This window comes from Tachypleus tridentatus, chromosome 9 (genome assembly GCF_004210375.1).
Source record: "Tachypleus tridentatus isolate NWPU-2018 chromosome 9, ASM421037v1, whole genome shotgun sequence".
In the NCBI taxonomy this organism is placed as follows: domain Eukaryota; kingdom Metazoa; phylum Arthropoda; class Merostomata; order Xiphosura; family Limulidae; genus Tachypleus; species Tachypleus tridentatus.
The window spans coordinates 44,333,694-44,361,403 of NC_134833.1; the positions used below are offsets into that span (position 1 = coordinate 44,333,694).

The 27,710-nt window shown below is 32.9% G+C and overlaps 1 protein-coding gene across 1 annotated transcript in view; it reads left to right on the forward strand.

Moving 5' to 3' along the window:
* The first annotated feature begins 2,577 nt into the window (after nucleotides 1-2,577).
* The window catches only part of LOC143227361 (uncharacterized), a 29,026-nt gene continuing 3,893 nt past the window's right edge, over nucleotides 2,578-27,710 (forward strand). Inside the window, exons 1-2 of the mRNA XM_076458815.1 lie at nucleotides 2,578-2,674; nucleotides 3,059-3,244. Of these exons, the coding sequence (XP_076314930.1) occupies nucleotides 2,578-2,674; nucleotides 3,059-3,244 (283 nt within the window). The remainder of the gene's footprint in view (nucleotides 2,675-3,058; nucleotides 3,245-27,710) is intronic.

The window sequence follows — 27,710 nt, forward strand, 5'->3', positions numbered from 1 at the left end:
CTTGCCAAATTTCGTGAAGATACACAAATCGTGTCGTCGCGGACATTGTATCCATAAAGTTGTATCACGGCTTCACAATACGATACTTGTATCCTATCGCCACACTTTTAGTTTTTACTATCCAAGATAACTGTCAACCACAGACAATCAAGAAACTAAAACCGTACATGAGTCAATTCAGTCGGTTCACTTGGCATTACAGAAAAGTAAATACAGGTAAATCCAATTTGAACAAAACGTATTCAATTAAGATTTTTAGATACCCAACATACTTTCTGTTCTTATAAAGAACACAACACCCTCACTGCACAAAGAGAAGTTATATTTGTTTGTTTAAAATTAAGCACAAAGCTACACAATGGGCTATCTGTGCTCTGCCCACCACGGGCATCGAAAATAGGTTTTTTGGTGCGTAAATACGAAGACATACCACTGTGCCACTGGATGACGAGAAGTTATGTAACATTCAAATGTACTTATAAGAATTTAACAAGTACCTCACACAATAACTTTCACAATTTATCTAAGAGACAAAGACTGTAAAACGCTAGGTGTTTTTTTTTTTTTTTTTACTGTAGAAAAGCAATCACTATATCAGAAGACAATGATCGATCTGAATTTTTTGGGCTGAGTTTTTGAACCCCTAACAAAAATCTTTGGTAATACAAACTTTGGATGTTCTAGCAACAGCTTTTGTAAACTTCAGTAATATGGTGGTAGTCACAGAATTTCATCTTCATATTCTATTGTATAACATAACTCAACAGTTCAAAGGCAAGGATTGCAAAGTTCGTTTCGTCATTTGTCCCGAACTAAACAGCTGATCCGGTTGCTCTGGTCCAACGATAATCACAAAATGCAGTTCATATATTTAATTGCAAACGACACTGGATATCTCAGAAAACAACAGTTGTAACATCCTTTAAGTCATTGTTTTCTTGAACAAATGACTCTTCCAGCTACTGGTGGGAATCTTAATCGCAGTTTTAATGACGAGGAATTCGTCGTCAGAATCCAAGGCTTACAGCAAAAAATATTCTCCTCATACATTCTTGTGATATGTAGGTATACCGTGGGCTTTTCTGTTTTAATATATAACTCTTCGTGCATTTTCGTTTATTTAAGATGTGTCCAATTTTTCTATAATACATGGCCTAGAAAGTTGTTTAGGTTATTTCACTCTAGCTATCTTTGTTCTTTAGAATTTCCTTGAAAATACAATCTAGTTTGCTCATGAGAGGTGTGGGTTTAAAACTTTGTGCATAAATGGCAATGGTAGCGGTCTCCAAAGGTAGGTCAGATTACACCTTAAGGTTACAACCCCTCTTTTATTTGAATAAGAATGACCAATCATGTTGTTTAATGAGTTCTCTGAGTAAATCTGCTGTTCTGGATTTAATCATGTAATGCGAGATTTAGACAGTTTCGAACATCATTCTGAGTGAATCATTCAGCTCGGAAGTTATGTTTGAGGAAGTAAAATCAGCCTGATTAGTACAAAATATTGTAAAGGTGACCCAGCACCTGAAACAAGAACACTTTTATTTCATTAATGAAGATTGTTTTCATTTTTCACTTCCCTTTTTTAGGTGGTAGGAAAACTGAATAATTCAACAGTGAGAAAACTGTTTTGTGATATCCCTTTCTAAACATGCATTTTCTTGTGTTCCCCGGTCATTTTCCTATGTTAACTGGTATCACTATATTACTTACTAGTAATAATATTTGTTTGAATTTATTTTACAATTCTTTATTTCTAAATATGTACATTCAAATTATACTCCAATGCGCCAATGAGCAATATGGCCACAAGAGGTCTAGTCTAGGCCTATGTTAAATTTTAAATTCTCATGGAATCGAGATTACTTTCGTAATTACCAAAACAATCATCTTTATCATTAATGTAGAGATTTGTAAATGTTTTAATGGTAGGTTTATGTTTGTTTAACAAATCCAAACTATAAATTTTCTGTCAAGGTATTTTAATACAACTACTATAAAACAGTAATATTATTACACATAATTATTTAAATAAGGTTCCTTAAGCCTAAGGTAGGTCTAACCGTATAACCTAGATTCATAAAATTAACGTTCCAAGAAGACGACACTTTAGTTATGTCAAGTTATTGGCACATATTTTTTAAATTACTTGTTTAGCTTTTTTTTTTAACTTTTAGAACTTGAGTTAAGAGTCAGGCTAAACCTCAGGACAATACCTTTACTTGTGATCAGCTCTAATGTTATAGTTTTTTTATAATTTGAATCTAGCATCAAACAACAGTTTCAAGTTTCAAACGACTATTTTCTCTAACAATTCGATTTTCGAACGTTTTGTTTGAGAAAAAATGTCTCGGTTTTCGAACATAAACTCGGTTCCCGAACTAAGCTGTCGTGGTCCGAACTCCCGAAATAATCCGATTGATGACCCGAACGACTCTTCAACTATTTTCGGCCCACGCCAAACTTGTCCAAAACATTTTACTCGCATATATCGCTCAATGAACATCCCCGCTAAAATCTTCTGTGAATGTTTTCCATTTTTCCTTTTTTTTAAATATTCTGATCAAATAAGCCACCATGGAGTCGGAGATGGATAAAGAAAGCAGCAAACCAAATAGAAAAGTTGTTAGAGCCACAAGAGAGGTGAAAAACGATCTCATAGCGATGTATGAGAGTGGTGTTCGCGTGTCTCACCTACAGTCTGCATCACACTGAAAAATAAAGAGATTATCAAAGGAGTTGATGTTGCAAAAGGAGTGACAGTGGTTACGAAACAAAGATCACTAACAATGGAAGAGGTAGACAAACTGTTGTTGATTTGGGTAAACGAAAACAGGAAGCTGGTGATAGCATTTCTGAGGCCATCATTTGTGAAAAAGCAAAGCAGTTGCATGCTGACCTCCTGAAAAACACCCCTGGGACGAGTGCTGATACAAGTGATGCCTTTAAGGCTAGTAGGGGGTGGTTTGAAAAATTTAGGAAGGGAAGTAGCAAACATAGTGTGATGAGACATGGGGAGGATGCCAGGCAGAAACAAATTAGACAAGGTTTTTGTGAGAAATAGGTCCAGTGAGTCTTAAGCAGGATGTAGCAGTGGAAAGAGACAGAAAAGAGAAAGAGCCCCAGAAGGAGAGTTACCTGACATTTTTATGGAAGGTGACTCCCCTTCCAAACAATAATAACCCTCCTACTCTTCACGTTCCTCACCACCTTTCACTTACGCCATCAGCTCTCTTCAACACAGGTAAAGTGCAGTTACATTTTCATTTATTGTTTTTTTATTGTGTTCACAGTTTTTGTGGTTGACTTTTTGCATTAAGTATTATTATACAGGTATAAATAAGCAATATTTTTCCTTAAAATGCTTCATAATACGTAATTTCTGGAGGTCTGTAACGGATTAATTTAATTTACAGTATTTCTTATGGGAAAAATTGGAGCATTATATTATGATGGCCAATCCCACTATTTCTTTTTAAAAGAGTAGCCCAACTGTTGGCTGTGGATAGTGATGACTAGCTGCCTTCTTTCTAGTCTTACACTGCTAAATCAGGGAAGGCTAGCACAGATATCCCACCATATGATGCAGTGAATTCTCAAGGAGATAACTGCATCTGTAATTGTCAATGTAAGCATTGTCACTTGCCAACTTATTTGTTTGCCAATATGAAAATATGTGAGAGTAAGATTATCCTTTGAGTTTCAAGCCTGTACAATAATAGAGGGATGTTTGGTACTTTTATTGTCTCCATGGGTCTTGAACATGTTGATTAGATTGGAAGATTTTTAATTCTCAATGTGACAGTGTATAATTTACAAACTAACACCAAAAAGAACCTCATCTCACTTTTGGGTAACATTAATATTCACTAATAACAGCTATTTTCAATGTGCAGGGTGTTATGATTTTTTACTTTAATTTCGACAGTGTTATTCCAGATTTCTTTATAAAACATGTGAGATACCGATTTATCATGCTTGCAAAATCGTTGAATATAAATATCTATAATAGAGAAAAAAATTTGAAAATGCCAAATATTTTGCAAATATTTAATGCAAAATTAATGTATCAAAAAATATTCAGATGATAATAAGCAATTAAAATGAAACATTCCTAAGCAATCTTTTCAATGATATTGTAACATTATGATAGAGCAATATAAGTTATTATTAGACATAGGGACAATCCGTGCAATGCTTCATGATGAGTTGAAATGGTTTAATTGTTGACATCTTACTGTAGTGACGTATACACTTTTTTTTTTTTATGGCACTTCTCTGTTAAAGCTACATATCGTTGTACCCTGTACCCTTTGTAAAGATAAAATAAGTCTTACAATTGTACAAAGCATGTTATCAATTGCATTTTCCTCTGAGGAGAAATTCACATCTACATACTTCATGATCGTCACATGATAAAGGCATAGAATTTTTTTTTTTTTTTAGGGCCTCACCATGAATGATTTCTCATGTTTTTATGGCAGTAGGAAGAATTAATAATGTCTCTCCTGTATTATGTTGTTTCATCACTTCCAAATTATATAATGGGCTTCTAAAGAATAATTTAAGGCTATTGATAGAACAATTACATGCTTTTAAAGCAAGTTGCTTCATGTTTTGATTGTTACACTTGTTATTTGAAAAACTTGATGGTTTTTCCCATGTTCTCATTGTTTAATTTTTAAATGCCTTTTAAGTTTATTTGGCTTTGTGGACAAATAAAGCATTACAGTAATTCCTCATTATTAATCATTCTGAATATGAAATTAAATTTTAAATAATCTTCCTGGTAATTATGCAGTGTTGCTTTTGATTTCATGTTTGCTTCTCTTTCAAAAGTACACACAGGCTGGTTTAGTTACTTGAAAACTTAACTGACATGACAAATTCTTCTTCTGTATCTCTGTTATTGTAACAAAAATTTGAAGCTCACTATAAAAATCACCTGTTGGTACTAAACTTACATGCAGTCTAACTTCTAAATTTACTTTCACTAACTTGGTTACCAATATATATATATATATTGCCCAACAGAGGCCTAGAATGTTGTACAAATTACGAGATTTTATAAAATAAAAATTATCACTTAAATTTAGAGAAACATTCAGAAGGTTTGAGTATTTGACATCAATTCACAACAATTGAACTATGCAAACAGCTACGTAATAAAATTTCCCATAACTATATTTTTAAAATAAGTTACTTTAACGCTTGCACAATACAAACTAAAAAATACTCTCATATTGAACTTAAAATTAACAGTTGTGCATATCTAACAGTAAAACAATCAGTGGTTGGAACAGCAACTTGCTTGTTTTATTACAGATTTCAAATTATTGTATAGAAACAGCAGTGTCTTAAAACAACTTGCAGTTGCTATCAGGAAACATAATGTATCAAATTTCCTATGCCTGGAGTGAGATGTAGCTTGCTCCTTTATATGAAAGTGTTTGAATACAAAATTATTATTTTGTATACAAAGATCTAATTTCATAGTGAAGAAGTAAATATAGAATAGAATGCACAACTTTTTAGCTGTGTAGCCTCTGTTTTCCTCCTGTTGGCACAATGTTTAGTATGTAGAATTATAGTGCCAGAAGTCTGATTTCAATACTTGTATTGGGCACACCACAAATAGTCCATTATGTAGCTTTGTGTTTGACTACACTCAAACAGATTCTTACTGTTCACTTTTCAGTATGGAATTATTTTCTACATGTTCCATTTTCAGTCTGCATTCTGATGCAGCTTTTTTCTCTAACTTGTTTGTGTTTATATTTTACATTTCTTTTTTTCTCCATTGATTAGTGTTAATAAATATTAATTTTTTATGGTAGTTTTTATAACTTCTTTATTTTTAAATCTGTACCTTCAGATATTTGAATGACTAATTACTATCACTTAACAAAAGTGAAAAAACGCCTTGTGAGAATTTGGCTGTTTGTGTGAATGCTCTGAGAAGATTGCACAAAAATCTTTCTCAAGCAGATCATCGATTGGACATAAGGTGATTCTCATTCATACATTCTTGGAGGGCTACTGAGTGAGACCAAGTTTTATCACATAGATCTCAGGAGCATTTCATCGTGGAATTAGGTTTATTGTTTTGTGATAGATTCAGCTCCAAAGCAATTTCAAGTCTATGATGGTCTTAAGGCTGAACAAAAATTTGACCAACAACTCCAAAGCCACAGAAAACACAAATGTTGTGATGCCATCATCACAATTCTCTGATGGATAACATAGCTTCCCAGGTTCAGTTATCATGGCTGCATCACAAAAACACTACAAATTCCCTCAAGAAGATGTCGATAGCATGAAGGATGAATACTGTTTTTACTATGGCTTTCCAGGTCACTGAATTTGTAATATACCCTGTAAATAAACAATAACAACAGCAAAAAATTATTAACACAACTTCTGCATCAAGGGCTGAAGAAATTCCAAATGTTTTAAACAAGTAGGTTCTGAGTTGAGTTTAACCGCTAGCTCATGTAGATTGAGTAGTCGAGATGCATTCATAGGTATGATGTCTAGTTCAAATAATACTGGGCTTAGCATTACATAAAATATGCCATTAATGATCAAATTGAGTTTCAAGTGTGTTCTTGATGATTCAGGAGCTTCCTTATCTTTGCTCAGACATTAGTTTCTAATAGTTCAAATTTGTTCATAAAGAATGGTTACAAGCATCATTTGAGTGAAGAACGACATCTCAGATTTCAGTTTGACACTATTATTTATTCAGTGAGCAACTACATCTGTTCGAATATCATGTACTGGTATTTTAAAGGTGAACTTATAATGGAATTTGTTAACTAGTTTTTCTTGTACAAAATGTGAACTAATCTCTGTAGAAATACCACCCAGTGTTTAGTCCGAAAACAGTGAATGTTGGAAAGAGGTTGTAGAGCTTACAAATGTGCAAGTGATATTCTTTGGTGTGTTATGGTTGCTTCTCGAACGTCTGAGCTTGCTAGCTGAGAATTCTGCTAATTATTTTAACTCAACACAGAAGCAGAAACTAAATGAAGCATTCATAAGTACAAATGATGAGCATTCGGTAAAGCGACTAATGTCAGGCTTCTTTGGAGTACAACAAATGTTGCCAATGCTGAAAATGAATGGGTATAAAAGGACAAAATAATATAAGGTTTAGAGATTGTTTAACTGTCTCCAGAAGAAGAAAGACATTAAGTAGGTGAATGAATGTGATAACACATTTTATATACATCATAAATGGATTCATAATGAAAGTAGATGTCTTATTTTTCATGGTCCGATGTAAATTTATAAAATAATTAGAAATGAATTGAAAGGCGAGGGTTAGTAACACCATGAGAATGATAAAATTGTGATTTCTATTGAAATTTATGTTATTTAGGAGGGAAGAAAAAAGTGTATAGAAACAGATAAAGAACCTTCTATTGAACAAGAAGAGGAAGGAGAAAAATTACATGAAGAAAGTGGACTCAAAAAAACAGGAAGGTAAGCCATACCAGCAACCTTTATCTTTAAACTGTAAAAGCTGCAGGTTTCATGTATAAATGTAAGCTTTATTTTACCTTTTTTTCTTATAAGGAGAGAAAGAATGCTGTAACAATGTGAAGTATTCGTTTTGGTTAATGTAATTAGCATCATCAAGTTGTATAGTTTGGAGATGGTAATTTAAACTGCAGGTGAAGACCTTTTCTTGTCACTGTTGGAAGGTCATGAGAGAGATGATGATGGAAAAATTGATGTAGCTGTAAGAGCTGAGGAATGTGGAACCCTGGAATATGTGGTGTTGCATGTTGGGGGGAATACTATATATAAAGAAATAATTATCCCACCATTTTTTATCTCTGTTTTTCAGCTGCTTCACTCTCTCTCTCTCTTTCTTACAGTTGTGTCAATAAATATTCCACTCACTGATCATTTCTTGACCTCCTTATGCTTACCACTTAAAATATTATTTAAACAAAAATCAAAGTAATGTAATGTTGAAATGTTGAATTTATTTCTGTTTCAAACTTTTATTAGATGTGAAAAAGAAAGACAGATAGGAAACTTGAACACTATTTTCAGAAACACCACTCTAAAGGAATGAACTTTGAGTACAGACTTTTTGTTAGAAGGCTAGCCATGAAGAGGTAATAATTTCACTATCTAGTAGGACAGTTATTTTCAGGATTTTCTAAATAATAAAAGGTAAAAGGAAAAAACAATATTTTTCCTTCCATAAGGTTGGAAGGGCTCATGGTCAAGGGCCTGGCATGGAGTTGAAACACTTCACCAAATATGCTTCCTTTTTCTCAGCCATGAGGGCTTTATAATGTGATAGTCAATCCTCTTATTAATTGTGAAAGAATATCCCAATAGTTGGTGGTGGGTGATTTAAATAGCTGTTTCCACTCTATAAATTATCACTTTAAAATTAAGAATGGTTACTGTGAATAACCTGCAAACAAATTTGTGCAAAAGTTAATGACAAATCAAACAACTTTTTATCAGAACATAGTATATCAAAGAGCTTATTATAACCATAATATACCATATGAATAAATTATATTTTTCACATTTTGTTTACCATTAAAATATGTTCTCATTGATCCTTGAAACAACACAAGCGGTCTTAGCTTGAATTTTTACGACACAAGTGTAGCTCTTTTATAAAATAGCTTATGTTTTTCCAATAGTAGTATTATATTATAGCTCAACTGTGTGATATTTCTGTTTTGTAATTGGTCAAGCTGCTTGATAGTTGTTAATAAAATAGTGAAGCTGCCAAATATGTTCATTATGAAATAGTTTATATTGTTCTGAGAGTTATGAAACATGTCAGTTATGGTGTGAAATACTTTAAATTATGGGATGATTTAACTGAGTTATGGAACATTTTAAATTATGTGATAGTTGTGTTACATGATAAATTAAACTGTTTGATATTTTCACTGTGAAATAGTGTAAGTTGCATAATGAAGTACTGTAAGATATAGGATAGTTTCCTTGTGTAACAAAATAATCAAACTCAAATTGCTCAGACTGTTTGATACTCTAGTTGTGCCATGAAGAGGTTAAGTTGTTTGTTCAGTTATTTGTATAATGAAAAATTTCAAGCTTTCTATTACTTTAAATGTATGAATAAACAGTTTGTACTGTAGGTTAGTTCAATCACTTCATGAACTTTGATCTTTAATTTAGTTTTTCTGGTACTAAATGTTGTGCGAAGTTGTTATTCAGTTTGTACAATCTATAGAGTTCTTTAGTTGTGTTGAAAAATTGCTCATGTTGTGGGCATGGCTGATTTTTGTTTATGGAATTCTTTAAGCTTGCTTTCAAACTGAAGTTTTATAGAAATTAATGTAATTAAATGTGTTTGGGACAAAACTTTTACATGTATTTATAAAGACTGAAGGGATACTTACAATAATTATTTATTTGTGTCAGTGTGCAACTGATTCGTTTTTAGTTTGTATATTTATGATTAACTTGCCCCGAGAATGTTTAGTTTCAAAAAGAAATAATTAGAATTGTATTAAAATGAAATTGTGTGTATGCATCATCTCGTTGTTTGGATTATATGGAACATTTATTTCTTGAATTAATCCTTTATTTGAAAGATTTTTTTGTTTGTTTATCATATCTAGACAATATTTGATTAAACAAAACACCAACTAACATGAGGAACATTTCATTTTTACCATCCTCAAAGTTTATTGAAAACTATCTTAAACATAGCAATACTTTTTTTTTCAGGCTGTCATGGAGAGTTTGCTCACTGGAGCTGTCAATGGACTGTTGTATGGGTTAGTTAGTGGGTAGCCATTGAACATTCGTGAAAGTACAGGACCAGTGTTGAAATTTGAAACAATAGTTTTTGTCATTTTATAGATATGTTTTGTACTTTTTTGTGTGTGTGTTTTGAATTCATATTTGTTGCTTTTTTGTTATAAGTTTTGTGAAGAATTTAGATTCTGCAAGATTTATTCATTATGGTTAAAAGTTGTACAGCTCATTTATGTGTGTATGGTGTAATAAAAGTGGTTTTATACTGTTAAGTTAAACTCTAATGGTTATGTAATAATTTGGTTTCCAAAACATACTTACTTCTACAGGCACTTATAGCTATAACTTGACTGCCAGGGTTTCTCTTTGCCCATCAAAGTGTTAGTTTGATATTTTCTCACTTTCTTTGGTCTTATACCTCACTCAGTTGCCCCTGGTGATATTTCTCAGTAACACACTTCATCTTACTGAGCAACCAATGGATCACTTACTACAACCATTAATATCATCTTTGTTCTTGAGTGGTATTTAGATCAGACCAACACTCAATATTTTACAACTTTTTGCTGTTCAACAAGCAATGGTTCAAGGTCTTGATCTATTGAAGGGGAAAGTTACTGTGATCCATTCTAACATTTATACAGTGATCTTGTAGATTTGCTGTTAAAGAGGCATACATTTTTAGGGCAATTGTTTTGAACTTTGGGTATTCTCTACTTAGCTCACTCCTATTCTGTCAGACTCTTGATTTGCCATATTCCATGGACGATGAATTATATATCAGATCAACTTTCTTAGCCCAGTTGAATGGATGCTCCTTTATGAGATTTTCTGGTGGACTTACTCTCAGTTTGAGACTTTGATTATTAACTCATTTGCCACTCAATAGAACTCTCAACTACAGACATTTTGGTTTCCAGTACTTCATCCTCAGGGTTTTTTGACAGATGGATTTAGTCAAAATTGGGCAGGATTGCATCTCTATGCCTTTTCCCTCAGGTTATCTGTTACCCAGAATTCTGGCTATAATTTGATCCACTAATTATTGAGTACTGTTGGTAGCACCAGGTTGGCTGACCCAAGCATTGTTCCTTATTCTTCAGTATCTTCAAGAATGTCTAGCTCTGTCACTTCCTCTTTGGCTGTGTCTATTGAGGCAGTCCTGGTCTGGCATTCCCAAGTTCAGACTTCATGCATGGAAGTTATACTGTCCTTTGCATCAGGGTTTAAATTGTAAAGTTGCTTTGTATTTGCCTCAATCTATCAATGAAAATGGCACACTTACTGCCAATGTTGTCTGATGAGGAAATTGAACTTGCTTTACCCAAATGTGTCCACTATGTCTCGTTTTTTTACCTGGCTCTTGACAAAGGTCTAGCTTCACCTAGTGTCACTTTATCTAAGGCAGCTTTATTGACTACTCTTTTATATACTAAACATTGAAAAGTATTTGAACGTCCAGTACAATCTGGCCTTCTCGGAACATTTAGAGCTCTTTATCCCAAATATCATTTTTTATTACCAAAGAGAGATATTAAGGTGATATTGCATGCTTTATCTCAACATCTATTCAAATCTTTAGCCTCATGTACTATGTACAAATCTTCCCTTTCAGTATTTTTTGTTGCTGCTAGCATGTAGGCATCAGTGATTGAAGTGTGCACACTTTTGTCTTGCTCTTTCCTGACAGGTATTTTCATCCAATGACTCTTGGTATCCAAGGAAGTAGATAAATCCTTTTTGCACATTCATTTGCCAACTGTTTTTAATGTATGAACCTGATCAGACCCAAATCATTTGTGTTTTGTCAGAGCCCTGAGGTGTTATGTGGCTCACTGTTCCAGTGGTGAGTAGTGGAACATCTACTATCTGTTTAGGGCTGGTCTATTGTGATGATTACTCATGTACTATTCCACCTTCAATACATGAACTAAGGTACCTATTCTAGATGTTGTCCTGTTCCTCCCATCTGGTACCATTTTTATCTTGGTACATCCTTGCTCTGTGCACATGGATACTGCCTATCTTTCAGGCCCCTCCATCTTTCAGTGTGGGATTCTAGCTATGTGGAAGCAGAGATAACTATGATTAGGAGATTAACATTTTTCTAAACTGATAATTTGTTTTTCAATAATATTTACCTCTACTGACAATTCCCCACTAAAAGCTGGGGTTGGAATCAGTCTTCAAGTAGTTATAACATTATCTTAATGAGGTGCTTATATTCATTACCAAGATAGATGGTGTATTGATCGGTGGAGAATGTCACAAGATCACTCTAACCAAGGGCAATTAAGTGAAACATAAAGGACTGGAAGCAAACAAGAAAAAAAAATCAGACCAATGCTTAGATGGGCAAAGGAAGAAACCCTGGCAATCAAGTAATAGCTATAAGTGTCAGCAAAGGTAAGCATTATTGGAAATGCATTTTCAGTGTAAGAAAATGTTAACGTTTAGTTGAATAGTTTCTGTATTGGTACAAAATAACAACAGTTAATTTAGGTTTAGGTTGTGTGATTAGATAAGTTAGTTATAACCATGAACAGATTTCATATTAAGGAGAAAATGAATAAAACTAGTTTTAGTACTGTAAGGTTCAGTTGACACAATTATATGACAATGTATTTGTAACAATGAGTATATTCTGTGTTAAGGAACAGTTAAAATAATAAAAGTGATTTTGTGCTGTCAGGTTTAATGCTGAATGATTATAAAAATAATCTATGTTTTGGCATAATTATTTCTGGATCATGAAACAAACTGCCAGGCTAAATTTTAGATTGGTTGATTATGATTTGCAGCAGAATACACTGACTTTCTAATTCATTGGATGATTTATATATGTATATATTTGTGCATTACCAATGAATAAAATAAGATGAGTTATTTCAGGGTGTTAGACTGTCGTTATGGTTATGTAAGTTTAATTGTCATTTGGATCATTTCTGTATATTTGTGCAAGCTTTTATCATTGAACAAAATTAGCATTAATTTTATATTGTCAAGGTGAGTCTATTTTGTTATCAAATAAAATGGATATGCTAATCGGTGAATTAAAGTTAGATCTTCACGTGTCTTAAGAGCATGTCGACCACAGGTGGGATAAGTTAACCTCCAGCTGCTATCTCACATGCATTTTATTTCTGAATAGACTGAAACGACTTGTGAGTATAGTTTCATTTCAAGGATATAATGACTAGGTGTAGATGAGCTTTAAACTCACTTTTTACTTGTCCAAATCGTGATCCACTGGCTGCCCCAGATTATGTCACAGATTAGAATAAGGATAATCTGATTGTTGTATTAAGCCTGAAGGGTTCAAAATTAAACAGATACAACAATATCTTTACCCTTTCTTGGAAAACTTGTTTGTTCTGTTTTGACAATGGTAGAATGGAAAGAAGCTACAATGGGGGAGAATATTTTCAAGCTTTTGGACCACGAACTGACAAAGAGGAAAATTCCATGGGAAAACTGTCTTAGTTTTTATTCAGACAATACCTCAGTTATGTCTGGTACTGGTAATGGTGTGATGGGACACATCTCAAGACGACAGCCTAGCATTTACTTCATGGGCTGTGCCTGTCACCTCATGAATATTGCTGCCCAGAAAGCTTCCAGAGAGCTACCCTGCCCAGTTTCTGATATATTGATAGATATCTACTATTTTTTGGACAAAAGTGCTTGCGGAAAACAACATTTCAAAGAGTTTAGGATTGTATGACAAAGAAACAAGAAAAATTCTACAACTTGTTAACACAAGCAAGACTTTAAAAGTCAGGATATCCTCTCAGCCACACAGGGACACAAGACAACAGTGTCCAAAAGTAGACAAAGAAACATTTGACATAACTCAATATATGTTTGGGCACTCTGACCTTGAACTGAAGAAGAGACAATCAATGAAAAAAGAGAACTAAAAGCTAGCAAGAAAGTAACCAAGAAATGTTATGCACAGAGCAAGTTAGATATGTTAACAGTTTTCTTGGACAACAAAATGAACTTGTTATTTTGTCTTTTCCTTCAGTCTACAGTTACTCTATTTGAGCAAGCCAATTTGATATTGCAAAGAGAAAAACCTTGCATACACATTATGCATAGAACTCTGATTACACAAGTTAAAAATATACTTGTTAGGTACATCAAGCCAGAATATTTTGAAGGCAACATCACTGAACTTGACTACAACAATGAATCTTCACACAAATCTGATGAGGCAGTTTCTATTGGAAATGCTGCCAAGGAATACACTGTTAAATATGAAAAGGACCTGGACCTGATCAGTTTCTACACCAGTGCCAAGAAATACTATATTGCAGCTACAAATTACATGATGAAACATTTCCCACTAAATTATGAACTTCTGATTCATGCGAGATTGCTGATCCAAAACTGAAAGTCAGCAAAGATTTCTCTTCTCTATTCTTCTTCACAGACAGGTGTCCTGTCCTTGTCAATGCATATGAGCACGATACTATTGACAAGTGTGAAGGGCAATATTCGAACTATCAAATTGATACTTTCTCAGAAACTGTCCTTCAGTTGAAAGTTGACAAGTTTTGGGTTCAGCTGTCTACAGTTAAGGATGGAACCAGCAACCAGAAGTATGACATTGTGTGTAGGGTTATGCTTGGAATTCTTACAATCTTCCATTCTAATGCTGACAATGAAAGGATATTTAGTTTAGTGACTAAAAACAAAAGCAAGTTCAGACCAAACTTGAGCACCTCAGTTTTGAGCAGTATTATAACACACAAGATGTGTATGCACTTAAATTGACAATGTTGTTATAACTTCCAACCATCCAGAGATATTCTCATGAAGGCAAAGGCTGCAACAGCTGCAAAACTATCACAATAAGTGTGATAAACATGATAAAACTAGTCCTTAAACAAAGGCTTTTTCTGCTCACTGTTTGTGCATGTTCAGTGTTGATTTACCAGTATGTTTGTTACTCTGAACTAAATAAAAGACGTAATAAAAAAACACAATCATAAATGAGCAATCTAAGCAGTAATAAATAATAATAGTTATAATGATAATATAATAAACAGCTTAGAGACATTGGTCAGGCCTAGTAGCTGCAAATGACAAAGGACTCTGTCTACAATCATTACGCTCAGTCATTTGAAACAGTTGGCATCTCTGCCAGTGGAACATATCCTGTGATCCATCTTGATTCAAGGATCAAGGCCAGTCTTGTTTGGTGGCTCAACAGGGCTCTTAACACTGTGGGGATTCTTCTTCTTTCAACTCATGCTTTTTTCATCAGATGTGTTTTGGTGGGTTGGTTGCTATCCTCAATCTTTAGGAGATTTTGGATTGGTGATCCATCAAAAAATCTACATACAATATCAACCAGTTGGAACTCTTGGCAGTTTGTTAGGCTCTCATGCATTTCTTCCCATTCTTGTGAGGGCAGGTTGTTAAGATTTATTCTGACAATGTAACTGTCATCAGTTATCTCTGAACAAGGGACAGGGACCTACAACATCACAGTCTTGGTTTGTCATGTTTCAGGTGTTATGAGTCTGGTTGCACACCTTTCATCTTGCCCCAGCCAAGTTCTTTCTATGGTGTGAGATTGTTCTCATCTGGGTACACCCCATAGTGATGAATTTGTACAACTCATTGGAATGACAAACTTCCTTCCTTTAGGTGTTTGTCCTACACCCCATAGCTCTGAGGGTAGATGCATGATGAAAAGAAAACCCACTTGTAGAGAAAAGTATATATGTAAAACGACTTGTATGGGTAGAAAGCGTTATGTAGAGGAGCAAACAACATTTTGACCTTCTTCGGTCATCGTCAGGTTCGTCTTTACATATATATTGCCAAATTCCATCATCGCACATGCCTTTTGTTTGGTCCATTGCCAACTTTCAGGGGCTCAATATCTGTGTGTCTTCCTTTTTATCTAATCCATATGTCCTTTGTCATTGTCTGTGTATCGGTGTCACTAGTCAACCTTTTGTCAGTGGTCCATTTGCCAGATATTCTGTTTTTCCCATTTTTCAGTTTCTCATGTGTCCAGGGTCTTTACCTACTATTTGATCAATGCTTGTCTTTCTCCACTGTTTCTAGTTATTGTGCTGCTCTGTTCTACACCTTTTTTTTCTCCTGTTTTCATAAATCCTTCTTCTTCTCTGGCATTTCTATTCTTTCCCATTGATTTCATGTTGTTTGTCTGCCCTGTTTATTTAAGCTTCTGAACTGGGATCTCTGTGTCATTCTTCATGCCCTAGCCTATTCTCCTTTTGAACCTGTTGCTTTGTGTTCTTTGTACCACCTTTCTCTTGAGACTTATTTCCTTGTGGTCATTGTCATTCTGATATTTATCCTATTAATTTTTCCAGCACTCTTTACCATGCTTCTTATGTTTTCTTTTTCTTGGTTATTCTCTCCTTCCCAAGACATATGATTTTTAACCATAAAACTACTTCTATGGTAGAAAGGACTCTTTTTTTTTTTATTACTGAGTTGAATTATTCCAGGCATTAAAAGATTTTTTTTCCTATTAAAAGGTTACCAGTCTTAACATGTTCTATCAGAAATGAAATGTGATGGTAGTGTTTTTAAAAAAATGTGATAACAGCTAGTGAAGGTTAAAAATGTAAAGCTGATAATTCATATTTCTTTTCACACAAGTTTGTAATATAATCTCTTGCTGTCTAGTCCACAGTATTATTTCTGATGACAGCACATTTTGTATTTATTTATTTTGATATTGTGTTGCAGAAAACAGCGAGTTACTCACTTGCTAATTTTCATTTTGGTGGGCTTATCTGTCTTCTTCACCAGATTGTTAAAGGTTGGTCATGTGTAATCACTTTATTCTTACATTTGCTTAGAGCAGAATTATATACATTATATTGCAAATAGAAGGTGCTTTTTCTTAAAATAAAGTTCAAGACATATTTTAATTCATTGATTTATTATAATTAAGACTGGGAAAATACAACAACATAATATCCTGTTTGGAACAGAGAACTTGCACATAAACTATATATCCTAGAACCTGCATTTTAGTTGTGACTACCTGTGTACAGTTCGAAGTAGAGATGTGCTTATTTCAATCTTAAGTCCATATTAAACCTGTTTAACATATTGTAGTGCAAGCTATTGCACTACCAATGTGGTTAATTTAGTCTTCATTGTTTGTTTTTGGGTAAATTTTGTATATGATTTTGATAATACTTAATACAATTAAAACATTACCTAAAGAAATTTGTAAAGGATATTGTAGAAGTAATTAATAACATCAACTAAGAATAATAAATTGAATTCATGTGAAAAATAATATTTGATAAAAATATTTGTAGAAATAAAGTAATTGTTTCTCACTCGTTGTAATGTTTTCGTAAGTGCTGTTTTTTTAGTGGTTAAGCATTCTTGTGCATCAGACTTATATGCAAACTAAATTAAATTTTAAAGTTTTTTACCATTGTCAAGCAAACAGAGAACTGATGAGTAATATATTTTCTTTTTTTTATGTAGTTATTTGATCATATCCTGTTCTGTAGAAATCATTCGAGCTCATTTGTTCACAGCAATTCAACTGGTATGTCTGGTGGCATTGTGGGTAATCAAATCATAAAAACCAATTTCCATTGCTTTTCCTCTTGTGGTGAGATTAATCATTTTTAATTTTTCTTAACATTTTTATAATATTAACTGTTTATGTCTTAACAGATCTAAATTTATTTTTTTGTTTTCATTACTAGTTGGTGGTATTGATTTTCATCAGAAAATTGTTGGATTTTATCTTCACTCAGTGAGAATTACAAATACTTGATGTATGACAGGGTCTGCCAGAAAAAACTTGAAGAAGATAAGAGGAAGCTAGAAAATGAAGAAAAGCATGGATGTGATAAATGTTCTGTTTGTGATGGAAAATGTATTAAATTAAGTATACATTTTCATTACACTACTGATTCTGTTATTTCTGCATAAGAAAGCCACAGAAACTTGATGTGTTATTGATATGAAGAAAGCATACTTATTGTCTAATTTAACTGAGGCTCATATCCAGTTGTAAGATAACTGGATTATTAACTCTTGCTTTTTCTTTGGTTTTTACAAATGAAGATTTGAGCAGCATTTCCCTTTTTCAACAGTTGGTAGAAAGAAACAAGATCAAACAAGATGAGCGTGTTAATTCTCAGCATGTTAAGAAATATTAAGAAAGTTTAAAAAATGTTAAGGATCCTGGGCCAGGTAATATTTCCCCAAGCATTTTGAAGGAGGTTAAAGACATGATAAATGAGTCACTTGCTACTATTTTTTGTCCGTTTTTGAATATTAAGCAGGTATCAGAGTGTTAAAAGTTAACTAATGTAACTTTTTCTTTCAAGAGAGGCGATCACATTTGTTGCAGTAATTATAGACCCATTAGTCCTACATCATTTGTGGAAAAAAATTGTAAAGTCTGATAAAAGATGCTTTGCAAAGTCATTTAATAAATTTTAGAAATTTATTAGACAGTCAGAATTGTTTCTGTAAAGGAAAAACAAACAAACCTGCCTTACAAATCGTTTGACATTAATTGAAAACGTTACTGCTCATGTAGATGAGGGTAAGAGTATAGATTTGCTGTATCTGGATTTTCAGAAAGCATTTGACAAGGTACCACATAAAATACTTGTAAAGAAAATTATCTCTATAGATTTTGGGAGATGTGTTAGTAAATTGGAAAAAAACAGTTGACTGGATGGAAGAAAGTTAGAGAGGGTTGTTATAAATGTACCTCAGTCAAAGTGGGTTAATGTTGTGAGTGGTGTGCTCCTTTTTGATTTACATCAATGACATGAGTGAAGGAATGTTCAATAAATTACTTACATTTGCAGATAATATTAAGATCTTGTGTCTTGCTGCCTGTGAAGAGAAAGCTGCTAATGTAAAAAAGTATTCAGATCATTTATTGAGTTGGACAAGTAATTGGTATATGAGTTTTAATTATAATAAATACAAAAAAAGGCATGTGGATTATCATAATTACAACTATAATTTGGATGGAAATAACCTTAACAGTGTTATCAAAAAAAAAAAGGAATCTTGGTGTAATAGCTGATCAGTCTCTTAAGCTATCAAAGCAGTGTGCTGTTGTTAGTGATAGATCAAATAGCATTTTAGGTTGTATCTTCAGAAATATTGAATATAAGTGTAAAGAGTATATAATTTTATTGTATAGGTCACTGGTTAGGCTATATTTGGAATATTCTATTAAATCTAGAGCTCCTTACCAGAGAAAAGGCATTGAATTTTTGGAAATGGTTCAGAGAAGGGTTACAAGAATGGTACCTGGGATGAAGGGGTTGTTAGATAAGGAGACTGAAATCTCTCAAATTGTTTTCTTTTGAAAAAAGATGAGTTTGGAAGATATCTGACTGAGATGTTTTAGATTGTAAATGGAACTGATGATGTTGATGTATCATCCTTTTTTCATATTTAACAGTGATAGTAGTGAGACTAGAGCACATAAACATAAATTTTGGTGTTAAATGAGTCATCTTTAGCTCAGAAAGTTTTGCTATTTTTCTTGATTATTTTGATTGATAGATACTAAATAATTTAATCACAGGTTCATTATGGTTGTAGCTAGTTAGTTAGATCTTTTAAATCAATGTCCTTTGGAGCTTTGGAAAGTATTTTGATATTAACAAAATTTAATCTATTTTAGTTTTTTGTTTTGCTTTAAATATTAGTGAGCTCAAATGTGATGAATGTTTCATCATAAGAGTACTAACTTTAGTGTTCTCAATCTTTAACAGGTAGGAGTAATACCTCCTAAAGCCAACTCAGAAAATGTTGCTATTCCTCTAGCAAATGTCAACATACTTAAGATACCTTTTACTAAATTCAAAGAAGAAAATGAGCAGCTGAACTCAGACCAATCTAATATTAACATCTCAGGATAGCTAAACAAAACAGAGTTATGGCAGAGTTTGCAACAGAAAGAGCACAGCACCCCCAAAATTCAGCAAAAAGATACTCCTTTAAATTTGACGATTCCAAGCAGATAATTAAAGACCTAGTCATGCGTTACAGTGTGATGAAGGCGTTTCAGTCTTCTGTATTATTTGTTAAAATTCCTCAGGTTTTATATATTCTATTCATATTATCAAAAGTATAGCATTGAAAACATTCACTATCATTTGCATGGTATGCTGATCTAATATCTGTTAAAAACTAAATTGGTAGTGGAAATCAATAACAGTGGAATTTCATTAGGTTTATGTTATTTTCATCTTGCGTAAGATTCTGCTAAGAAACTCAAGGTCACACAAGCTCATAATTAAACTGCTTCTTTTCAAATTGTGTTTGGCATGAGTTTTATTGGTATCTTGGCCTTCAGTGCATTAAAAGATGCCCATTTTGTAACTCTAATTGTAAAATGTTTAAACAAGTGCATTTCTAGTGATCATGTTTCACTTTCAACCTTGACCTCTCCACTTCCTTTGCTTCCAGTGTCTGTGATGGTATTAAATCTTTTTTTATTGGATTCACATACAGAATTCCTATTTCTGATATCTAAACACAGAAATAAATTAAAACTTTAAGCATCTCATATTTACAGCATATTTATGTATAGATTTATTATATTTAGTTGTTTAAAAATGATTTTAACGAGAATGGATTTTGACTTCCATAAGATTTTTTTTCACATGAAAGAACTTGATTTATGTTTTCCTTCCTTTCATTTTTCTGCATGTTCTTCACACCTATAACTGGATTTTGAAAATATACGTTAATTTGGTTTTACACAGTTTTGTGTGTGTGAAAGTTGGTAGAATAATATAGCCAAAGAATGTATAGTTACAAGGTTTGATTCAAAACATCTTAGTCAAAAAAAGTGTAGTTACAAGGAAGTTTAATTTTGAAACACCTTATTTAGACAGAAGGAAATATGGTTGTAGTTTTTTTTGCACTTTTATGGGTTGTTATATTTTATGATAATTCATGTTACTTAAAAGTTATTGTTGTCTTTTGTAAAATGCACTCATCTTTTCTTTATATAGATTGAAAACAAGGCAATTAAAATGGTTCAATAAATGATGATGAATGAAAGCGACTTTCAAACATGTCTGAATATGAAGAGGAGGATGACTCTGGAATAAGAATCAGAGTACAATAAACAAAGTAACTTTCAAGAGTCCATCAAAACAAGATTTTCCAGATGACACCACTGTGGAAGAACAGATAGTGAGACTAGTGTCTGACTGCACTGACCTCTAGTCCTAAATCTAATAGTCTGAACTGATGCTGGGTGTGTAAGTGTCTGAGAAATGAGATGTCAGCTTGATTCATTACCAGTGTCGCTCAAACCATTCTTATGATTGATTCACACTGTTGCTTTAGAGGTTTAGCTCAACAAGTTATTCTGACTTGCACAGACTCCAGTACCACTTAGAAAGAGCAGTTTTACCAACATCGAATCAACTGATACCCCTCGGAACCTCACCCTTATGTTTGTATGATGGGCTAAAATAATGTGAAAATTATTGCATTGAATAATTTGTTGTGACTTTTCTTTAAGCCAAAGGTCACCCACTGTGTGTTGAGCTTCCTAATGATAGTCATTTTCACTTTTCACTTGACTGTTTGAAATCTAATTGTAAGAATTAGTTTGGTTTATTATGAACATTTCAGGTGTTACGTTTAAAAAAAAAGAAAAACATTCAGATTAAACTCTCATAATTAGGAGAAATTTAAAATTTAACTTAACCTGAAGTGTCACCATAGTTAAAATAGATTATTCTAACACAGTCTTAACTCTTATCAGTACAAATATTTTTCTTCTTTAAACCATTTGTATATCTTACAAACCAGATAGTTATAAGTTATCATGTTCTCTTTTCCAAAATGTCCCTTACCTAGATCATCAACAATAGACATTATTACACACCTTTTGTCACAAGAAGTAATAGTTTTAATTGTAGCGGTAAGAGACATCCTTATCTACACTTTATCATTAATCAATAGAAGAAATTGTCAGATCCCTTAGTGTCTTGTAGTTGAGGCTTTATGAAGATATATTATTATTTACTCTACATCATTAAAGTGTCGTGTAATTTCAACTAAAGCAACAGGAGCATTGTTATTCAGCTTATCTCATTAGGTGGAAACATTATTCACCCTTTGTTGTTAGAAGGTACTGTAATTTAAACATTGTTAATAGCAGACGTTGTTTACCCTTTGTTGTTAGACTGTATTGTAGTTTAAACTTTACAATAGCAGACATTGTAATTCACCCTTTGTTGTTAGAGGGTACTGAAGTTCAAACTTTCCCAAAAACAGACATTATTATTCACCCTTTGTTGTAAGAGGGTACTGTAGATTAAACTTTATTAATAGCAGTTATTGGTATTCACGCTTTGTTAGTTGTTTGTTTGTATTTTCATTTCTTCAGGAGAAAGAATTTGTGATAATCCATTATATATAACTATTAATTACAAGAATATAATAAAACTTCTAAAATAACTTTCAATTCTTATCTGGCCCAATACAATTTTAACACTGTACTAGTTATGTGTACTTGAAGTCGTAACACATTACAAAGTTTTATTGTTTTTGAAAATTTATGATGGGGCAATTTTAGGTATATTAATCCTTTTCAGTGTAACACATCAATAAAGTAATATAGTCTATTCAAAGTTGACTCAAGAACATTATGTTTACAATGGCATGTTGAATGGCTTACAAGCTTGGCTAAACTTTCTATTTAGTTGAACAAATTTTAGTATTTCTTAATTTTAAAGATAGGTTTGCCATATATCTTTATATTATTTTGTCCCTTACGCATGTTTATGTATAACTGAGTTGGTCCTATTGAACAGATATGTCAAAACATCTTTCTTTATTAGTGTTTAAAACATTGAATTGCAGTGTTGTTGTTGTTTTTTAGTTGTTATAGTCTTTTTGTAGCTCCCACCCCTTGTTAAAAGTTTGTATTTTCTTCCATAAATTAACTGTTCCACCATATTGTGAGTTTTAATAATCTTTTAAACATTGTATTAAAAACTGTTTACTTTTTATCATCATCAACCTACTCAATATCAGTGGAAATTTTTCTACAAAAGTTTGTACTTATTGATTTATTGATGTAGTAGCTAACTTAACCACACCAAGAAATCTGAGAAGACAAATTAATATTCCAGTAACTTACGACTGTGTGATACAGTTTCACCTGAAAATTTACTATCAGTTTGCAGTAAACTTTTGAACAGTGTTACTGATGATTCTTTGTAGTGCAAAAGCATTACTAAAGTTAACCCATATAAACTTAAGGAAACCACTGATGTGAAAAGGTAGATAAAGTTTAATTTTTTTCTCATTTCAAACAGGTGACTGTTTTAAAGTAAATCTGATGAGAAAAGGATAATTTTCCTCTTATATGAAACAGAACTGTATAAACACAGACAAGATGATAGGGGAAGTGTATATTCTTCACAATTGAAGCAAGTGACTATCTATGGTATATGAGAGTAGACTTACTTTTGTAGTTTTCCTGTTTGAAGCACATGGTTATGTATGAAAACAAATGAAGGAAGGAAAAAATGGTAGATTATACTTGTAAGGTATAGAGAGTTAGAATATGGGTATTCTAACACTGATTTCTTCACCACCTGAATGAACATGTACTTGACTCCTGATAGCAAAGTGGGGTGTTTTAAAATTTATCTAGAAATTTTACACCTCTTACAATAAAGTTGTGGGATCCCTTACTTGTTGTAAAGATAGCTAATTAACTAAAACATTTTCAGTAAGAACAGTGCTGTTTACTTGGCTTCAGTCCAACTGAAATCATGACGTATCACTCGTCTACAGTTGTTAATTTCAAAATATGTGAGTGATGTAAGTAGGTATCTACCAGCTGACTGCTGCACACATTCAAAATGGTAGCAGTGTTAAATGAAAGTGTAGTGATGTTTACAGACTTTTACACAGCACTTTTACAATAAATTTTAGCACAGAGAAATGTGTCATCATTGCAATTGTTTTTCAAATCAAATTAATTAATTCTGAACATTATATAAAATATAAAGTTAAAAGAGTTGCCATTGAAGACTGGGAATGTATAACACTCTTAATTCAATGTTTTATAAAACTGTTGATTTGACTGCTTTTATCAAAGGAGTGTCAAACTTAGAATGTAAATTAACAAAATAAATTATATGTCACATTAGTAAAACATTTTGGTTTAAGGATTTTGATAACAGAAAGCAACAGATGTGCTAAAAACAGGTGTACGATTAGATTGTAAATCTAAGTGAATATTACTAGGTAACAATGATAACTTTAAAATAATTCAATTTAATCCATGTCAAATATGTTTAGTCATTATAAGTGATATATTTTGAACATAATACTTAACTCACTACAAATTACTGGATATGTGTTCAGTTCTGATCTATGCAGGTAACATAATTTTATCGGAAGTTAATTATTATGTTACAGTATTACTTACAAGTTACTAATAAATAGAAAATAGGGGTAGTTATGAAACTATTCATACTGCTTTATTTAATGCTTTGAACATAAACAAGTTGAGAAACAAAACTTGTGTTCATGTCTGTTCATGCTCATATATACAAGTAAAAACATTTTTTGAACTTTGCTATTTAACTAAAGCTGCCAGTTTTATTCACTTTGTGTGTGTAATGCTACCAAAACATAATCTACAAATTAAGTTATGCCATTTCACTATAATTATATAAATGATATTGAAAGAAAGCTTTACAAAGCTGTTTATATATTTAAAAAAAAATCTCAAGTTTGCATTTTACTCAAACTTTACATTTTTAATGTAAGGTATATAAAAATATTTGGAACAGAATTAACATAATTTGTTTATTACTTTCACAGTGCAATTGCTCTCTTTCTTTAAACAGATTCAAAATTGCTGCTGTAGTATTTTAATTTTTCTTGTTAATATAACCTCATGAGATGTTTATTGCATATAAATATAGCCTTGCAAGATTTTGGTGTTTTTTTTACTTCACCATCATTGGACATGATAATGATAATTACACAAAACAGAAAATACAAGATCAAAATAATGTTCAATCTGCATAAAACAAGAACAATAATGAAATTAACCAACAATGTTATTGATTTTTTCACATGTTATAGTTTCAAAAGTAGGGAAACTATTTATGAGAATAGGTACAAGTTTCAAGTACTGGTGTGATCATTCTCAAATACAAAAGTTCAAGTATTAAAGATGGTTTTAATATACTTGTAAACTCATAGTATTGATTACCTAAGAGTGGCAATGGAGAAAAGGAAATAAAATTAAAAATGTGAACTTTGTTAGACAAACATTTTACTCATAGAGTTGTTTGTTACATTATTTTATCAAAACTATTGCTATAAAACAGAATAAATATACAGGAAGGTAAAATCATACACTATTACTGAAAATGCTGAACTAACTATATTCCTGCAAGTCACAATCTGATATAATGTATTAACTCACTAAGATTCATGAATTGCCAACTTCTTTGTATGTTATCTCAGATTATTAACACTTAATGAAGTAACTGCCCTGGACATTTTGTCGTTAGTTAACTATTAATCGTCATACCACCAACAGCTAGGAAATGGTGAGTATCAAGGACTCCCATGTTCCACTAGAAGAATTCATGGAATGAAAGCAAGGTGGGAAGTCTAGAGGAGTATATTGCTCTAGAAACCATGTTTTAAACCCATGGACAGGAATACCCTGCCTGCTTCATTCATGACTGGGTGCAGTTTGGATTTGGCCTTGTTTAGGAAATTGAACACTGCAAAGATATCTTAAGCAATGTGGAACACTTGCTAGGCTGGGATAGCCCTACACTTTACAGGTTTTAGTTAAATATATCCTGGCAAGAAACTCCACTGAACAAAACCTTATTAGTTTAATTTAAGGCTTTTTTTAAGGAGGACATTAATAAAAGAAAAAAGATTTATCTACTCAGAGATGGTATGATAATGGGAAGAATAGTGAATAGTTGGCAGTCTGAAGTTTGATGAGGAAGAAATGGCAGGATGAAGGAGATGGTGTGCAACAAAGTGGAAAGGGCTGTCCACATACCAGTAATACAGTCTCCTCCAACAAACAATGCAAGTGCATAACCAATGTATAAGTTTGGTGATGTAATGGGAAGGCATCTGGAAATGTTAACAGGAAGTTCTATCCAATGAAGAATACATTACATGGCTAAACAGGCAAAAGATTCCAAAGATGGAAGAGATGAGATTGGGTATCACAAAAGGAAGAAGTGAGAGTCAAATTGCAATGGACCACTTGAAAAGGACAGGAAACATTTGGGACCTAAATGAGAATAAGGTGAGAAATGTAAGAAAGAGTAAAAGGAGTGAAACTACCATCACTCTCATGCACTCAAGATGTTTTATGGAGAAAAGCATGACTCAGACAAAAGCATACAGGAATGATGGAATAGAATGCAAGAATCCATAGCATGTACATGAGAGAGCTGAAATTGGCAAAAGGGTTTAGTTTGTTTGGAATTGCATGCAAAGCTGCATGAGAACTACCTGCACTAGTCGTCTTTAACTTAGCAGTGGAAAACTCGGGGTAAGGCAGCTAGGTCATCCACATCACATTATAATGCCCCTAAGACTGAAAGGGCAAGCATTCTTGATGGAATGGAAATTTGAAATAATGACCCTCAGAGTGTAAGTCAAGCACCCTAACCACCTGACCATGCTGGGCTTTGGAAAAAAATCATCAAGGTAGAGGGTTGTTGCATGCAACAACACAATATACATAGATATATGTGAGAATAGATGGAAGCCTCAAAGCTAACACAAGAGCAAAACGTTTTGAGTATAAAGGGCAGCAGTGTTTCTGGAAGCTAGACAGGAGAGGAGGCTGCATATCTTATCAGAAACTTTCTTATCCCTATTTCTTGTTAAAGTTTTATCACACAGATTACAGGAGCATTTCATTGTGGAATTAGGTTTATTGTTTTGTGAGAGATTCAGCTCTAAAACAATTTCAAGTCTGTGATGGTCTCAAGGCTGAACAAAAATTTGACCAACAACTCCAAAGCCACAGAAAACACAAATGCTGTGATGCAATCATCACAATTCTCTGATGGATAACATAGATTCCCAGGCTCCATTATCATGGCTGCATCACAAAAACACTACAAATTCCCTCAAGAAGATGTCGATAGCATGAAGGATGAATACTGTTTTTACTATGGCTTTCCAGGTCACTGAATTTGTAATATACTCTGTAAATAAACAATAACAACAGCAAAAAATTATTAACACAACTTCTGCATCAAGGGCTGAAGAAATTCCAAATGTTTTAAACAAGTAGGTTCTGAGTTGAGTTTAACCACTAGCTCATGTAGATTGAGTAGTCGAGATGCATTCATAGGTATGATGTCTAGTTCAAATAATACTGGGCTTAGCATTACATAAAATATGCCATTAATGATCAAATTGAGTTTCAAGTGTGTTCTTGATGAGTCAGGAGCTTCCTTATCTTTGCTCAGACATTAGTTTCTAATAGTTCAAATTTGTTCATAAAGAATGGTTACAAGCATCATTTGAGTGAAGAACGACATCTCAGATTTCAGTTTGACACTATTATTTATTCAGTGAGCAACTACATCTGTTCGAATATCATGTACTGGTATTTTAAAGGTGAACTTATAATGGAATTTGTTAACTAGTTTTCCTTGTACAAAATGTGAACTAATCTCTGTAGAAATACCACCCAGTGTTGAGTCCGGAAAGAGGTTGTAGAGCTTACAAATGTGCAAGTGATATTCTTTGGTGTGTTATGGTTGCTTCTCGAACGTCTGAGCTTGCTAGCTGAGAATTCTGCTAATTATTTTAACTCAACACAGAAGCAGAAACTAAATGAAGCATTCATAAGTACAAATGATGAGCATTCGGTAAAGCGACTAATGTCAGGCTTC